Below are 19,143 nucleotides of genomic sequence, written 5' to 3' on the forward strand. Positions count from 1 at the left end.
GATCTAGTCCCGTGTGACTTTTTCCTGTTCCCTATACTGAAATCCCCTTAAAAGGGAAACAATTTGACCAGGGATGTACCGATACAACTTTTTCACCGATACCGATACTGAAGAGGCCAATCCTGCAAAAAATGAAATGAAATCTTTGAGTTTTACGTCCCACGGTTATGCCGGTTAGGCTAAAGGAGACGGTGATGATGAGTGATGAAAGAAATGGTGGAATGAAGAAAGTGGAAGGAAACGGGAGAGCCCCGAGAAAACCCACGCACACGGTGTTTGTTCACCACAAAGTTCACTTGGCGGGGGCTGGGATCGAACCCGGGACCCCAAGCACCAGAGGTGAACGCTCTACCACTGAGCCACCGCGGCCCCTGGCCAATCCTGCAATACCGATACTTTTGGACACATTTCTTATATATTATCAGGAATTTTCAGAATAATGAAATTATCAACATTGTAATAGGGTATATAAAGCCAAAATTTGACATACAAAAACAAAAAGCAGAAATTCATATTAGGTTCCACACAAAAAATATAATTTCTCTAAATTTAATCCAGCTCACATAAAATGAACTAAAAAGCAGCAAATACTTATATAATGTAAACTAAATTCTAAGAGTCAGTGATTGATATGTAGAGTGATAATGTACTTTGATAGTTACATTGTATTTACTAGTCTCTATTACATACATATAATGCAAACCGATACTTCCGTTACAAATTTTTATTGTTTACAAAATTATACGTACCATAAAAAAAAAGTAAGAGGGTTAAGCGAAGTTCAAAACGATAAAACTATTTACTAACTTTAGAATTATTTATTTTTAACCAGTAAGTAGGAGAAAATAATGACAAAGTGAGCGTCTTGTGGGTTTCTTCTGTAGCATTTTCTGCTGAATCGAAACCTCTGTCTCGTTTGGGATTCAAATTACGGTCTGCCATCCTGACCATGGACACCCGAAGGTAGGGCAGGGTAGGATCCCCCTGGCTCATGAAAATGTATACGTAATGCAGTAAACCACGTATATTAAATACCACGCGTAATATAGCAACCATAGAATGGACCCCCCTAGAAAATTTTCTTCGGGCGCTCATGATCCTGACTGAGGATCTTTGGCTTTTCTTCACCACCATTTTGACAGTGCAAATCCAAGGCGTACACACGCATAAAGAAATCGATTGTACAATTGATAATAATTTAGATCAACTTTAGGTCTAAAAGAAACCGATGAAATATGTACCACTGTTAATATTACACAAATTGAAAATAGTTCGGATTATGTATCGGTGTCCATTTGCTGATACCGGTACCGATACCAATACGTGGCGATATTACCGATACCGATACATCAGTACATCCCTAAATTTGACACTATCCAGAATAAAACGACGAGAGAACTCGACGCATTTCACAACAGGAATTCCAGAACTCCTTGAAGCAATGGTGATAATGTTGGAATCGTTGTATAGGTGCAGCAGAAAGTACTTTCAAAGAGACGAGCCCCAATAGGTAGCAAGTTGTTCCTATGATTTTCGACTGCATCAATCCGAGAGTTACATAAACAGCTTTTGTCTAAGTAGTCCTATGAGAATTATGTCCTATGAAAACTTGTACAAGTGAACGAGCTGATCAACTGTAGAAATTTTATTGTACAGGGTGGGCCATAAGTCCCTTACCACCCCTTGTAAAATCCGTGTTCGTGGAAAATAGTGATCAACAACCACGTAGTAACATAGTAGGCCGAGGGGAAAGTCGGATTGTGATGGTGACCAAGAAGGCGGCCATCTTGAAAGCCGCCATCTTGAATTCACGTCAAGATTCTTAAATGGGAACATGGTTATGCGGCACATCATTTTAGGCTAGAATTCAAAGACAAACACAATGGTGAAATCGGTTTGTTGATATCTTAATATGTTCAAAAGTTACAAGCATTTCAAATTGCTAATTTTACCGTACTGTTTCTGTTGTTGCAGGTGAATAATTATGCCGCTAACGACAGCAGAGAGGAAGGAGTTGATCAGGGCATGGGAAGGAAGGAGTGTAAGAGCTGTAGCAGCTGAATTCAATGCATGGCACCCAGATCGACATCCTGTGTCTCATGCTAGTGTCGCCCAACTCTTCCAGAAGTTCATGGATACTGGTTCCATAGCAGATAAACCCAGGTGTGGAAGACCCACAACCGAAACAGATGAAGCCACATCAGTAGCAGTGTTGGCATCATTTGCTACATCACCACACGGCAGTACCCATCGTCTGTCCATGGAATGTGGTGTCAGCTGTACATCCATCAGACGCATCTTACAGGAAAGCAAGTGGCATCCGTACAAATTGCAACTTCAACATCATCTATCTGAAGATGACCCTGATCGCTGTGTGGAACTTTGCAACTGGGCCTTGCACAGTTGCAAACGGATCCCACATTCCACACAAATTTCATTTTCCGATGAGGCCAATTTTTATGTCACTGGGGAAGTGAATAAGTAAAACTGTCGCTATTGGTCGCAGACAAATCCTCAGTGGGCTTACACTTGCAAAATGGTAGGTACAGGCAAATTAATGGTGTGGTGTGGTCTACGGGGCGTCAAATTATTTGGTCCATTCATCATTCCTGGTACCCTCACTGCTGAACGGTATTTGGATATGTTGCAGAATCTCATCCTCCTTTCCATATTGTCCGAGGACGGCACATTTCCACTATTTTTCCAGCAGGATGATGCTCTTCCGCATTACGGATTACAGGTCTGTACCTATCTGGATGAACAATTTCCTGGACGTTGGATTGGGCGTCGTGGTCCCATTGAATGGCCAGCACGATCACCAGATCTGACGCCCTTGGATTTTATCTCTGGGGTCATCTGAAGGCAAAGGTATACGCCGAAAAGATCCGGGATCTTGAACACCTGGAAGAACGCATATTTGCATCATGTGCCGATATTTCACCAGAAACTCTTTTGAAGGTCATGGATAATTGGGTTGAACGACTTACCTTGTGCATAACTCGGGATGGGGGCCACGTAGAGCACGTGCTCCGCCATGCGTGACAGGTAAAATTAGCAAGTTGAAATGCCTGTAACTTTTGAACACATTACGATATCAACAAACCGATTGAGTTTCTCTTTAAATTCTAGCCTAAAATGATGTGTCGCATGACCTGTTCCTATTTAAAAATCTTGACGTGAATTCAAGATGGCGGTTTTCAAGATGACCTCCATCTTGGTCACCATCACAATCCGACTTCCCCCTCGGCCTACTATGTTACTACATGGTTTTTGTTCATTATTTTCCACGAACACGGATTTTGCAAGGGGTGGTAAGGGACTTACGGCCCACCCTGTATATTATAATAATTATTATTTTAACTTTCCTTCAGAAAAGCAGGAAAGAGATGCCTGGATTGTGATATTAGCCGTGCCCATTATGATGAAACATTACTTTTAAAAAGACATAAAATAAAGCCAAAACTACAAATCAATAGTTCTCGGGCGTTATCTCCAAATTTCCCAATTAAAATAAATGTCCCATTTGTCAATATTTAATTACTCCCAACTGGTAACTGAAATCGGAAATAACATTCGAAAGACATAAACATAAACATAAGATATAGACATAGACATAAGATGATAAACATGCGCTTACTCGAAAATTTTAGAAATCAAAGCTAACTACTTTGATTTTAAACATTGCACCTACCTAAAGCATTTAACTCTCCTTATCCCTCAAATAAATAAAATAAGTTCTAATCATTCTTAAGATTCCCTTACCAAAAATAGTTTGATAACTTTTAGTGTACTGGATAAATTCCAACAAAGTCAAGGTGACCAAAAAGGACAACTAACCCGGGACTACCTTTGCCAAATGACAGCACTGTTACGTTAAGCATATGTGTAAATAACAATTCTGTCTTCCGCATAAAGTAAAGTAGGCAACATAACGTTTCTATCAATAGTAACCTCTTTTTAAAACATAATTAGTATCCAAATACTAAAAAATTAAGTAGCAATTACTGGGTTTTGATATTGAAGCAAAAGGAATACAGAATTTATATAGCTGAGTTTTCAATTTTTAATTATATTTCTTTAGAATAGAAACAGTATACTTCAAGGTGAAGAGTATGTTTAACCTTTTAATGTATCTGCAATCATTACTTCAAGGAAAATTTCAAGGTCTGAGATAGCAGAATAAACAATATGAAAATACTTGTCCACCACAAAGAAATTATTAAGGATACGCATAGGAAAAATTCAGCTGAGACAGTCAGTATTAAGGATCGCATCTGAGACCTTGCGACTATAAGACGAACATCTCTTCCGACGATCCACCTTGAAGTAATTTCTCATAAGAGAATATATATAATAAGCATGTAATAAATATTTCCGTATAGTTCCGTAACAAAACGGGAGGTATTATGAGTCAGTTGTACAGCGCTCATCTCTAGTCCGCGGGTCCATGTTTTTATCCCACGTCATGTGAATTGTGGGAAACATCATGTTAGAGAGTTTTCTGGGGTTTTCTCGATTCTCCACATTCCTATTCCATGAATTACTTCATAATAATTCGCTTTAATTATTCATCCGTATTCTTTAACATAAAGAGTATAACTGGGGGGGGGGGGGTAAAATTAGAACTTTTATAATAAAATCTTTCAAACTTTGCCTTCCATTTACGATCTTAGGCTACATACATTCGGTGCTATATGTACGAGGTATGATCAAAAAATACGGTACATAATTTTATTAGGAACAAAGTTGGCTAGCAATGTACGGTACTTATCCCGTTCAATCTATGAGAGTGGAAGTATTTCTGGAAGGGCGTTCAGCTGCTTTGTCGTGAACACCTCAATGTCAGGAATGATATCAAAACGTTTTCCTTTAGCACGGTTTTAATGTTTGGGAAGAGCCAGAAGTCGGATGGCGGTATCTGGAGAACACAGCGAATGTGATCAGAGATGAATATTTTTTTTGACTAAAAACTCGCGGTTCAAAAATTGTGGCACGGTGCATTTTAGTGGTGAAGGAGGAAGCAATACGCCCATTTAATCGGTGGTTAAAATGCTTTTCATGGATCCATAAAGCTCTCGAATAGTCATTCGCCTGTTTGAACAAATCATTTGTGCCACTTTTTGCTCGTCTATAGGTTTTTGACGTCGAAGGATGTCTCGATCATTGGTCGTTTTCAACGAACTCCTTGCCGCTTTTGCATCGTTCATACCACTTGTAAACAGTCTTCAATGCTACTGCTTCATCGCTAGACACTGATTTTGACATTTCGTCAGCTCCTTTCGCGCTTTTTTGCAGATTAGAATAAAACTTAATGTTGGCGCGCGACAGACATTCTTAACACGTCCTAACTTTTGTGCCTCTGGAAAGCAACTAGCATGTCACAACTCGTTCAAACTCGGCACTGACTGTACCAAAAATTTAGACTACCGAGCTTACTAGTTGAAATGGATACAACATCGATAGATGACACTGTGCAACTACGTTCAGCGTACTTTTTGATCATACCTTGTATGTTATCTTACTGTTGTCCGGATATGGGATTATTCCACAATCAGTAAAGAAACTAGTAATAATTCAACTCTTTTCACTGCATCATCTGTGTACGGTCATTAAAGTGGAAATGGTATCAGGATTGAACTAAAGAGGCTCCAAAGTTGTATCCACAAATTTATAAGTAAATGCACTCTCCCACCATCGCTGAAACTATTATTTTAAAACACTAATCCTCGGAAATGAATTCTTGCTACAGTATTACTCAACAATCATTTGTTCCCTCTTGAAAGCTACAAAGTTATAAGAGAGAATTTGCTGTTATACGCATAAGCATAACAAATTGAATTAATAGCATTTTACGTTATGTTTCGCCAACAAAAATTTCTTGCATGCATCTTCATTAAGCATGCAATTCTGATAAAGCGTAATTCTCTTTGACATGGAAAATATATTTTCACTACACTACAAAAAGCAAAGTATCATAAACAAAAACTAACGATATAAAGTTAATGCGTTCTATCAACGATTCATAATTTTACATGGAGAAAAAGGCAACAGCTTTAACTGAATATCCCCATATACGTATTTTATTTCCTGTATACGACCATTTCTATGGTTGAAATAGACAACTTTCTAGTCGGTGATATGCAGGGTGTGGCATACGTAACATGATTAGCTTTCATTGCTTTCTATTACATATTATTATTATTATTATTATTATTATTATTATTATTATTATTATTATTATTATTATTATTATTATGTCTTGTTTGTTTGTTTAGTTTTACACAAACCTTATTTTGTTTTTGGTTTATTTTTTTCTTTTTATTGTAAGATTTAAGGTAAGTATGGCATTGCGATTAACAAAGGAGCAAAGAGAGAGCCGGAACAAGTATGGAAAAATCTCGAGAGTTAGATATCTGTGATAGAAGTGTTCGCAGAGTCTTAAAGGAACTTAAAATGAGACCTTACATCCCTCGTGTGTTACAAAGTTTGCATGATGGAGATGTAAACAGGCGGTTTGAGTTTTGTGCAATTTTCATGAACATAGTTAATGAAGATGAGACTTTTCTTGATAACATATGGTGGTCAGATCAAGCAACTTTCAAATTGAACGGACATACCAATCGCCATAATTATGTATACTGGAGCGCTGCTAACACACATGTCATTTTGAAAAAAAGATGTTACCAGAAGTTACAGTTTCGGCTGCCATTTCTTCAATAGGAATAATAAAGCCGATATTCTTTGATGGAACTGTTAATCAATATAATTCTTTACTTATACTACAAATTGAATTCTGGCACGAGTTCAAAATCAGAATGGTATTTGCTTTCAACAGGATGGTGCACCGCCCCACTATACGTTAAACGTTCAGAAATGGTTAAATGTTCATTTTGAGGGCAAGCGTATAGGACGACGTACAGCAATTGAGTGTCCTCGTACTTGTACCTGGGTCAATGTCCACAACTTCTAATATAATTAATCCATAACAGGTGTTCGTACACGATAGGGTCGACCAGCATCCAAATGGGCACGTAGTACGGTCCCTGTTTCACACACGCGCCGATAAATTGCTGCATACGTCCTGTATGATTGTTGGTGTCTGTTCAAAACGTTTCACAGCTTCCGTTCGACCACTATAAAGGTCAACAATATATGCTAGCGGATTGTGCTTACCACGACAGCGTCTATTGAACACGTAGTCATCACTGTGAAACGGGTTAAAGTGGAATTCGTTTGAAAACACGACCGTCAGCCACTCAGCAGGCCCAGCGACGGTTTTCATGGGCCCATTGTAGTCTGAAGGGTTTGTGATTATGAGTCAATAAGATCCATGAAAAGACATACGTGCTGCAACCAGAGTCAAATCGTCAACACACAGATCCACATCGGTGATGATTGCACACCCATTACCGTCTAGTCGAGCTAACACTGTGAGCGATCACGACCATGTGCACAAAACGTATCTCATTCAGTAACATTACGCAGTCCATTGCCCGATCATCACCGTGTATGGTTTTCTTCTGTTCATTGCTTCCACACATTCTCATGGCGACATGTCGTGCATGCACACCAGTTTCGTGGTACGATACGCTGTCCTTCTACCAGGGTCACTACAAAAGTTTTGAGATACGCATTGTTGTGGCACAGTAACCCCGCCATGGCCGGTCCCAAGCCCGTGCTGAGAAAGGGGGAGGGGACCCCCTCTGGCAGACCCCCTGTGGCATGAATTGTGGCCACAGTGTGCCAGTGGGGGAGATTGGTTCTAGTGGGAGGCTTGGAAACACTTCCTTTTCGAATGTCCTGTGCGGACTTCAACGTCTCTTGTGAGGTTGTGTGTAATGCAGGACAATAACCTACCGGCGGAGGTGAGCCTTCGGGTATCCACCGAAATGGACGACTAACTCGTGCCATTGGATCTGGGAGAGTACGTGTGACCCCATCACGTTTTCAGTGGGGTAGGTAGTCTCGACTGCCGTACCTACCGGCGGGGGTGAGCCTTCGGGTATCCCCCAAAATGGGCAACTAGGCCGTGCCCTTGGGTTCGGGAGATAAGGTTGCGCTAAAAAGAGTGGGTAGCTGGTGTGTCCAACAGTGTGGGCGGATCCAGTGCCCTACCGGAAGGATGATGTAGGTACTGCCCTCAAAGAGACCGAAATGCGTTCTCTTGGGTCCGGGATGGGATACATAGTACCCTAACGCACACTCGTACCTCAGGAGCGCTGAGGAAGTGGGTCATTCCTTCGTCCCAGGTTTGACAGCCCTTACTGGGTGCAGGAGCCACAACCCTACCAGGGGAGCCGCCGCTCCCAAATGGCCATTGTCTTTAAAGATAGACAGTCTACATCAGCCATTGGGTCTGGTAATGTACGGTGTACCTCTACCGTAACTAGAGGTAGTTCCGTATAGTTTGAACGGCCCTACCGAGGAAGGGTGTGGGTGTCCCTTCTAATGGTGGTTTACACGTACCATTGGGTTTCGGACAAGTAGCTTAGCTACAACGTGTACGTGATACCTAAACACGTTAAAGATAAGTAGCTCCGTATTGTTTGGGCGGGCCTACCAGGGGAGACACGGCTCCCAAATGATAATGTCTGCCTTTGAGCAAACGGTCTACATCAGTCATTGGCTCTGGTAATGTACGGTGTACCTCTACCATAATTAGAGGAAGTCCCGTATTGCTTGGACGACCCTACCGGGGGGTGTCGGATTCCTGCCTGCAGGGGGGGCAAACTGAGGTGGGGGAGGGGCCAATTCCAGGAATCTGGGTAACGGTTCTGATCCTGCTAAAGGGAGGCAACTCTGTGGGATATGGGCCGGCACCAAACTCAAATGGTGACTTAACACGTACCATTGGGTCCGGGATGAGATACAGAAGTATCTCGACATGTGCGTGGTACCTCTACACGACAAGGCGGTAGCCAGTTGAACGATAGAGGTAGGCAGGGCCGGGATTGAACAAGCCCCCTCGGGCATTGCCTGGGGCCCCGGATTTGGGTTGGACTCTGCCGGGCTGTGGTCATACCGTGGGATTCGGTAGCTTGTGGGAGCCAATCCCAGGAACCTGGGTAACGGTGAACACGGACTGGAGGTGAGCTTGCCTTACAACGCTCGGGCGCCATGCCTGCAGAGCATGGTAGGACTGCCTCGCTAGCAGTCTGTCTCAACCAGTAGGTCTACCGGTAGGCACTCAGGACTTCGGTCTGGCCACGCAGTGTGCATATCTCACTCCCTCAGAGAATGGGGGTTACATCGCTTAGGCGAGTAAGAATTAGGGGACAAATTCTAACGATGCACATTGTGCACGAGCAATCAATAGCGTATTGAGAAAATACGGGCGGGGTGCGATACATTTGAGCGGTACCCGTCCATCAAATAGACCGAACGGTCGCGGGCATGCTCTCCATGCATGCAACTAAGCGTGGAACAGTAGACCACTAGCATCAAAGTGTTGTGGCACAGTATTTGAATTCCAACAATTGCGTTTGGTAGTGGTATCCAGAGCGAAGAAGCGAAGCAACTTTCAACTCGCCTCGCTTATCGGCGTGGCCTATCGTCTTCACTTGTTTGTTGATGTGAGCAGTATTCGTCTGTCTAGAATGGAGCTCGAAAGGGAACATTTTGGGGCAATGATCCTTTACGATTTCAAAAGTGGTTTGAACGAGACACAAAGCCTTGTCCGTTTGCAGGGGGCATTTGGGAACCTTGCTCCTTCCCGTGCTACAATTTTTCGGTAGTTTGGTGAATTCAGAAGAGGCCGGACATCGTTTAAAAATGAAGAGAGAGCTGGACGTCCAGCAACAGCTGTGTCAGATGAAAACATTGCTGCTGTGGAACAAATGATTCGAGAAAATCCTCGAACAACTTTCAAGGACATTGAATCTACAGTGAACATTGGATCGCCAGCAGTAACAAAAATTCTTCATGATCATCTTCGGTTCAGGAAAGTTTCATCTCGTTGGGTGCCTCACATTTTGACTCCACAGCAGAAGCGCATGCGTGTGGAATGGTGTGAAGAAATGCTTGCAAGATTTGATGGATGCAATTCTCGACGCGTCTCTGACATTGTTACTGGTGATGAGACTTGGATCTATCAATTTGACCCTGAAAATAAACACCAGTCTACAGTTTGGATCTTTCCAGACGAAAACCCACCCACAAAAGTGAAGCGACCGCGAAGTGTGGGGAACAAGATAGTCGCAACTTTCTTCTGCAAATCTGGCCATGTTACAACTATTCCACTTGAAGAACAAATTACTGTTACTGCTCAGTGGTACACCACTGTTTGCTTAATAAAAGTATTCCAGAAGCTTCGGGAACGGCGTCCAAGAACTGGATTGCGTGGGATCCTGCTTAATCATGACAACAAGGCCGCACACACGGCCAACATCACAATTCAGTTTTTAGAATCTACGGATGTCATACTTATGACTCATCCGCCGTATACCCCTGACCTGGCCCCGTGTGATTTTATTCTGTTCCCCAGGATCAAAGATCGCATGCGTGGGAAGAGATTTTGCAGCCCTAAAGAAGCTGTAGTGGCTCACGAGAATGAACTTTCAACACTTGAAGAAAAAGACTGGCAACACTGTTTTCAAAAGTGGTTTTCAAGGATGCAAAAGTGTGTACAGTGTAATGATGAATACTTTGAGAAAATGTAAGTGTTAAATTGATTTTAAGTATGTAAGTTATTTCACATCTCAAAACTTCCGTAGTGACCCTCGTATTGGCCGATTATGGAGACCCGTTCGAATGCCCCATTGCTCTAAGTGTAACTGACACTCTCCAGCGCTTCAAACAATTTTCTCTGTTCTCTCGTGACAATCCTATGGAGTTTTTGTGACGATTGGAGACACGTCTCTTGGTAAATCTACGATCCACTCACTACCTGTGTTTTGCAAAACCACTCTCGTGATACAATTTTGTGGACAGAACTGCAGGCGCCGCCGGGCTAACGAGCCATTTCGGATGAAATTGTGATCGTTCATACGTCTACAATTCCTATGGATATTCCTGCAGTACCTATCCTGAGAGTTAGGATGCATTTCCGTCATTCTTTCTTCGTGCTGCAATTTTCACGAACAACGGGATACTTTAATGCAGGGATACAAATAAGCAGTCACCCACTCGCCCGGGGCGAGTGGTTCATCGGTGCGGGCGATTACTTAGTATCATACTGAAGGTAAGTAAATCATTTCTATTGTGGGGTGTGGGCTGGTAGCTTTTTTCTTGGGTGAGTAAAATTATGTTGCTTATTTGCATCTCTGCTTTAATGCAAAATGACCTCTACAGCGCTGCTACTTTTCTCAATATTTCACATTTCTTCGAATTCTCTTCAACATGTGATGTTCCACAGTAAAAGATTACTGACACCCGGAGACAATCCAGATTACGAATTTTCAGAATATACACCTCAAATATCAAACACTTTTCATATGGCAAAGAAATATGAGGAGGGGTCAGGTGATTTGCAATATCAAGTATGCCACTACCAGTGGTTTTGGTTTTTTATTGTTTATAGCCACACTCAATTGTTAGCAATGATTGACAGCATTTATTAACATTTTGAAGATCAGCGTGGCTTAATTATTTTAAAAAGTTATTCTTGGAGCTAAACTGTTTGAATTCGTTTTAAAACATACAATCAAGAGCAGAACAGGAAACTTTCTTATTTTATATATATAAATAAAACCCATCAAAAAGTTTGGAGCCCTTAAAAGTAGCAGTACCCACCCACCCCCCAGAAGTCAGTCCTGGATCCGCCCCTGATCAAGAGTGAGACTAAACTACGTAGTAGTAAACTACGTTTGACATTTTCATTGACCTAATGATGTCCGGAATGGAAAACAGTAATTCTTTTCATGTTGGTTCACTGTTGTTGAAAGACGTCAATACATATCATTCAATCAATATAAGCTCAACTACACAATATGACTAACATGGTCAGGCACAACAGTATATAATTCTTTTGATCTCACCAATTGAAGCCACTCAACACGGAAGGACAACCTACTGTTTTCCATTATTAAACTCTTTCACGAAGTTAATACAAAGATTTGAGGGAGACAAACAATAAATATATCAATTGGCAATACAAAGGCTTCAAAATTAAAGTAGGAATCGTAAAGCGTTTGAACGTAATTATACAAGCGGTGATCAGAAAATAAGGTTACAAAGCCTGCAGTGAAAAGTATATATAATATTTCATTCAAACAATACAACGAACAGATAGTACATACAGTGGATTATTTTTCGAAATAGTCTCCATATCGGTTGAACTATTTGTCGCATAGTGGGATGAGTTTGAAGATTCCCTCCTGGTAAATATCCTGTCCTTGTGTGTTCAGCCACATTGTCAGGAAATGTTTCATCATCTCGTCTGAAACGAAGCGACGGCCTTCTACGTATTCCTTCAAGTGCGGGAACAGGCGGAAATCGCTTGGAGCGAGGTCTGGGCTGTAAGGAGGGTGGTCGATATGTCCGCGCGTCGATGACGTTTTCTCTACCAGTCGCAAACTTTCAACACCATTCTGTGACATGCTGACGAGACATTACAGTCTCTTAGTAAACTTCTACCAGCTACTGGTGAATTTCAGCCGCGGTTACATGTTTCGCCCACAGAAATCGAATAACTGAGCGGATTTCTTCGTCAGACTAGTTTTCCTAACTAGTCGCCATTTGTGTTTACCTACAACTAGCGTCGTTGGTGGTGAGTTGCTGAAACTATGTACAGTTTCTAATTTTGTACATTAAAATTACCGTACACTCCTCATTCCTCTATAACAGACGAAACTCCAAAAATATCGGCCTTGCAACCTTGGTTTCTGATCCTTCCTCATACATTTACACATACACAGAGAAAAAAAAAATCTACTTTACCTTAATAAGTGACAGTCCAACAGCTGACGGCTTGATTTTTCCTGCCATTTGTTTACAGAGAGTTTTAATAAATTGATGAGGAACAACAAATATAAGAATATCAGCATCTTTAGCTGCCTCCACAACATCAGGTACAGCCACCTGAAAGAATCAGTAACATGATTAATTTATGTCATTCTACTATATTGGCATGAATGTACTGAAACGACCAATTTCAAATAAGAATCCCTCAAGGACAATATACTGCACACGTCAAATGTTCCCTGGAAACATGTCCCTATGTTGTACGGGCCTGTATCCACAATGGGTTCAGTCCAGTTATTGAAATACAACAAAGTGAACTACTCTGGTTGCTCTCTGGCGGAATTTATTTGAAGCAAAAAGGTCAGAGAATTTCCTCACTTCTAGATTTTTCTTCTTCTTCTGTCTGTCTGTCTGTCTTTGTCTTCCAAGACTGGGAGAATCGGACTCTTTTCTTAGGCATTTTTCTGATATCTCAGCTCCTGCATAATACCAGTAATTCTTCACTTTCACATAGGTGTTCTACGTGAATTCATAGTTAGAATTTCCTCTCCAATCCGAGTGACAAGTTGTCAAAACATGTTAAATTTTAATTGGCACGGAAGAGAGTAATCTTTTCGACTGCACACTAAAACATTAAAATATACGTATTATGTAATATAAACATTCCTTTTACCAGAAAAAAAATCAGCCTTTAGGAAATTAATTTTTGAGAACCTCCCCTATTAGATTTAGTTGCAAGGTTAATATGAGTTCGCTAATAAGTGACTTGTGTTTAGCGAAGGTACATCGATTAATAGAACAGAATGAAATGGGGAATTGTAACTATAATAAATAGTTAGGTCTCATGTCATGATATTCAGTGATTTTAAGTAAAGGAATATTGAGACTATGATACAGTCGATGATTTTGTCAATACATTGGCATTATGTGCAAGTTACTATATGATGAACAACATAAGTGATTTATAGGGTTCATTCTAATTTGTATACGTTAATCTCAGCAACTTCAATTTAGTACTTTGTCATTACTAATCACCTAACCATTTATGATTATTTTTTATTAGCTTGTCATTTCTGTCTCTCGCTAGGAAATACCCGAATAAAATACTAGCAATCGGGAATACACTTGTTCTGCAATAGTCGAAGTGCACGTTCTACGACCATGGCCATATTAAAATCATTGAGAGGTCGAGTATGGCCTAACTGAGAAGAAAATTCTGATAATGATAGAAACAGTCTCCCCTCCAAGTTTGTGAGCAAAAATTCTCATCTACCGATATATCTTTCGAAGGAAAGACGGGGCCCAAATTAAGCAACAGTAACTCTCCCCTCCATTGTACAGTATCTTTCGGAAAAGAAGTAGAGATCAAAGAACAACCAGTAAAAAAAATGGTCCAGATCTTTCCCCCTTTCCGTTTTCAACTGACTTATAAATTCTAAGGCATGGAGACAGTGAAAAAATCGATTAATTGCATATGTAACATTCACTACATGAGTCTCTTTCTTTTCAACCCCACTAAATAGCAATCGCTATGTTTCAACACTATGTACTAAAGTTGGAATTAAACAATAATAGCTATACAAGAATTATTTCAGTATGCTATGTGTAAATTAGCAGTTAGAATGAAACGCATAACTATTGTTAAAGAATATTTTCTAGAACTGGGAAATCCCAACTATCATAATCCAAAAATCAAATATGGAATATATACACTCATGTCCAAAAGTTTAGGAACACCACGGGAAAGTAGTCAAAGATTGAAAATGGGAGACCGATGCCGATCTGCGGAATCGGACTATGGGAGAGATATCCAGAGATCACACTCCAGGTCAAATGCAAAAGAAACACAGCAACTGGCGAATAATGCACTTACTTCGTGTGAGTTTATCCTGTAGATTGAAAATTGGTCGCATCTGACATCGCCAGAAACGTTCAGTAAGGATTTTGATCTCCTCGAACGGCTACACACATTGTTCAACGTGTTAGCATACTATGGATGAGGATATCCAGCAACTCCTGTTGTAATAAATCCCACTCTTACACAAGCACTCGCTGGAGGTCATCCAGAGTCCGGGGTGATAGATTCCGGGGTGCAATTCGACGTCCAAGGGAGTTTCAAGACCTGTTCAATCGGATGAAGATAATAAAAGCGTGATTGTTACTCCAAGCGTATGATTTCCTCATGTTCCAGACATTCCTCTACCAGCTGCGCTCTGTATGAACAGACACTATGGTCCATTAGAGTCGCACATATTCGCGTAGAATAACGTTCTTGTAGATCGCACACGTCACAGTACCCATGCGGTAACATGCAGGGGTTTCCGTGCTCCTAACGTGATGTCACCTTATTCCATAACTCCAGTGCTGTCATTATTTCGTTTTACAAAACTAGCAGGGTCATAGCGCCCTCCTGGTTTTCGCCAGGTGTACAGATGCTGAGAATCACTCTCTAGACTGAATCGGAACTCATCAGTGGAAAGTATTCCACCTCACTATTCTTAGGTCCACTCACGGTGGACTAGACGCCATGTTAGGTGGTCCTGATAATGTCACGGTGTAAATGAAATGCCTCTAACGAACGGGTTGTCTCGCATAAAGGGTCAACTCGACTGTACAGCAGTCGATACACAGTTCATCAGAATACATGGGTCCCAGGGATTGCTCAAAGCTCAGATGCAGTGCAGGTTAGATGTTGTCAGACATTTAATGCTGGATAACGGTCCTGGTGCTGCGTTGTGTTTTGAGGACGCCTGGCCATATTGCTTTCGAAATTCTCGCTTTCCTGGCATTTTCTTCACAATCGGGAAAGTACACTACGAGCCACATTCAAACTCCATTCCCACAGCTCATTGAGTTTGCCTCATTTCTAATTTCCCGATGATACGGCCAAGCGTAATGTCGTACGGAGGCCTTATTTGTGTTATTCCTCGATGCTTCCTACCCATTTGATATGTATCTCATTTTATGCTATGTCATGTCATGTGTTTCGGGTAGTAAAAATCCCTTAACTTCTGGCGAACAAACTTTGCTACATTTTAAAAACATTTTTTGTTTAAAAAAAATGTTGCAGAAGAAATTAATGTGTGCCTTATGAGTTTGTATCTTGATAAACATTAGCTTCTAATGCCATGAAAATCGAAATGCATCAATTTGCTCTGAATTTGAATTGTGTTGTTTACAGAGAAAATTAACTTACATTACACTAACGTAATAAACAGCTATAAAGATTTTAACGTAATAAGATTTTTTTTTTTTTTAATTTTAGGTTAGATCATAGTAGTATCAACATTCACAACATAACATTACAATAACATTTATAATTTTTATGTAATAGGAATTTCCACTAAAATATGAACATTTAACTCCCAAATATTTAAAACAAATTTCTCAAAAACTTTTCAATATTTGAGAAAAAAGGGAAGGAGTTGGGATGAGTTTTCAGCTTTAAAAATGCATGTTTTAAAGCTCATTACCAATAGAGAAGTAGTTCAAATCCTTTTCGTGGCCATGGCCTACATACGCCTCTCCAAAAATCTATGTCCCTCACTATGATTTTTTTTTTTTTTTCGCTTACACTGTTAAATTTATTCTAAGAGTTTATGACTGAAATATATAAGTTGTTGGGAATCATATAATTAATATTTAGCACTGAAAATGTTTCACTGGGAAGATTTAATTTGATTTAATTTTAGTATCCCGCTTAGCAGCAAAGCTGTATGAGACGTGGACATACAGCTTAACATGGGATCCGAACCACATGAGCTTCCGCCGAGAATCGAACCCGGGTCTTCCACAAACAGAGTGTACGCTAACCGCTTAACCACGTGAAAGCTCTTCATTGAGAGAAGAGGGGAAAAAAACAATTATATATTTACAGGACGAATGTGTGAGAGTACCGGTACATTTTAGTATTTTCAGCCATTGATATTAACATAATTGAAAATTAACGGGGATAAAGATGCAAAACGAAGTTCTTTAGCATACTTATGTATATTTAAAGGCAACTGAAATTGAGGACTATTAATTTTAATTATTAAACACCATGGTATTTACTAACTTCTTTTCAAACACTGAATTTTATATTTAATTTTATTAAATTTTCAATCAAACACTGCATTTTATCTTTAATTTTATTAAATATTCAAACTTCAATCCTGGACGAGTATATTTCCGATTTTTTCGAATGCAATGCTATAGCTTACATTTAAGGAAAATATACGTTCTGATAACGTTTGCTAATACACTGAAGGAAAAGCATTTATGAACACTAGTACGAATTCACGAAAATGGATCAAAGTTGGTACACAAGAAGAAATGCTTTCTGTATGCGTGGCTCTTGGTTCAATTTCTGCTGAAGATATTTATCTCAGATGCATATCTGAGCAGTGGTTCGGTTACCACTATAAACAAAAGACTCCGTCTCGTACAGCCTTGATACCGAAAGGAACGCTAAACACATAATGATGACAGGTGGTAGTGATTTCAGTATCACATTCGTAGGATATTTCAAATATGCTTATGTAGTGTATACAAATACATAGTCATGGGCGGAGCTAGGAATTGTCTGCTGGGGGGCATACGTTTTCCTCGGTCTCGGAAGGTGGCATTTCTATTTTTTGTCAAAAAGTTAGGGGGCTATGCCCCCCATAACTACGCCCATGCATACAGTTCTCGTTCTAATAGCAATATAACCATCCAGATCAGTCGGGCAACGAAGCTCTTTGGACAGGAATTTGGTAGGATATAGATGTGTCTGGATATGGCATCCCACTCTTATTACAGACACTGGCATAATTAAAAGTCTATAATTGAAGGCTGGTTAGCAATCAGGCACCGCCACACCATGTACCATGCGTCCCGTCATTTTTTTTTTTTTTTTTTCAGTTTAACGTTTGATGATTAATCACCGAGGCTGAGAGAGACAGTGATTATAATGAACCAAATAGTGGAATGAAGTGCGAGGAAACGGAAGAACAGCCAGAGAAAATTCACACACCACTAAGTCCCACTTGGCGCGAGCTGAGATCTAATTAGAGACCCCACACACCAGAAGTATCTACGTGTTCTAGATCGGGCTTAGATCTGGAAACGTAGCACTTCAAATTAAAAGGTGTATACCCAATACGGCATGCTGGAATGTCATGCAATATGGAAACGGTTATCTTACTGCAAGACAGGGTTCGATACAGTATACAGACAATGACGAAGTAGGGGATTGATGATGTCACGAGAAGTTCGAATACGATGGATTTTACCGCTCCCTCTCATCAAGGCTACCATGCCTATGGACCGCACAATCACTGTACCTGAGACAGGAACGACTCTGATCAGTAGCCACCTCCCATCTCTTGAACGACTTGCCGCTGATGTCTCTACCGAGATCAGCAAAGACGTCTTAGCCGACAAGCAGATGATCAGGGGTAATAATGAAAGAGAAGCGCGAGAACGTAGATCTGTCTGTAACAGTCTATTATTTGATATTCATGTCCTCATAGGTAGTGATAGTAGCCTTGACTGCACTGACCATCGTCCTCGTTTTAGGTAGAGGGGCCCGAACAATTCTTCTCACCAGGCGCACCCTTGTCGAGTCACAGAGGCATTGAGTTTAGGATGTGTGCTGTGGAACCCTCTGCACCCGATTGTGTACCAGAGATTAATGGACATTGATATGTAACACATAATTTTGCAGAATGACCACCGGCTTCTCACAACTCCACTATACGACCAGGCTCGAAACAAATTAAATTGTACAATAGGCTTTCGTTGATCAGTCCGGCACTGCAGATACGCTGAGATCCACACCTACAACAGATTTGGACATGCAACTACAGTCATCGTGTTGTCAAAAGACTATTAGCAACCTGCCCTATACGGCGGATGGTGTGTTGGAACCTTCAAATTAAGATTAAGCATGACTTTTATAGATATTCTGAGGCGCGGATACTTATGAGTTTTTTCTTAAATGCGTTTCTATCAGTGTATATAGTAACAATCGTAATTTATATTTCATAAATTATATTTTCTAAAAGTGAACTTAAAATGATAGTCAATTTGAGACGATTTTTAAATCTTTCTAGTTTCAGTAGAGTATTAATTTTACTTGTTCCAGAGGAAGTAAGTTTAGTCACTAATAGTTATAGAATTAAAATCCTTTCGAAGTGTTCGTGAACTAATGAAACCGAGTAATATTGTGGCTCATACTCACTAGTACAAGAGTATAGTGAACAACAGATAATTTCTCCA

At 40.5% G+C, this 19,143-nt stretch overlaps 1 protein-coding gene across 3 annotated transcripts in view; it reads right to left on the minus strand.

Moving 5' to 3' along the window:
- Positions 1 to 19,143, minus strand: part of Gpdh1 (Glycerol-3-phosphate dehydrogenase 1) — a 168,748-nt gene that overhangs the window by 72,238 nt on the left and 77,367 nt on the right. For all 3 annotated transcript variants that reach the window (XM_081749107.1, XM_081749109.1, XM_081749108.1), the window contains exon 3: positions 12,877 to 13,017. In XM_081749107.1, the coding sequence (XP_081605233.1) occupies positions 12,877 to 13,017 (141 nt within the window). The remainder of the gene's footprint in view (positions 1 to 12,876; positions 13,018 to 19,143) is intronic.

The sequence above is a fragment of the Thermobia domestica genome, chromosome 2, assembly GCF_964235325.1.
Source record: "Thermobia domestica chromosome 2, izTheDome1.hap1.1, whole genome shotgun sequence".
Classification (NCBI taxonomy): Eukaryota; Metazoa; Arthropoda; class Insecta; order Zygentoma; family Lepismatidae; genus Thermobia; species Thermobia domestica.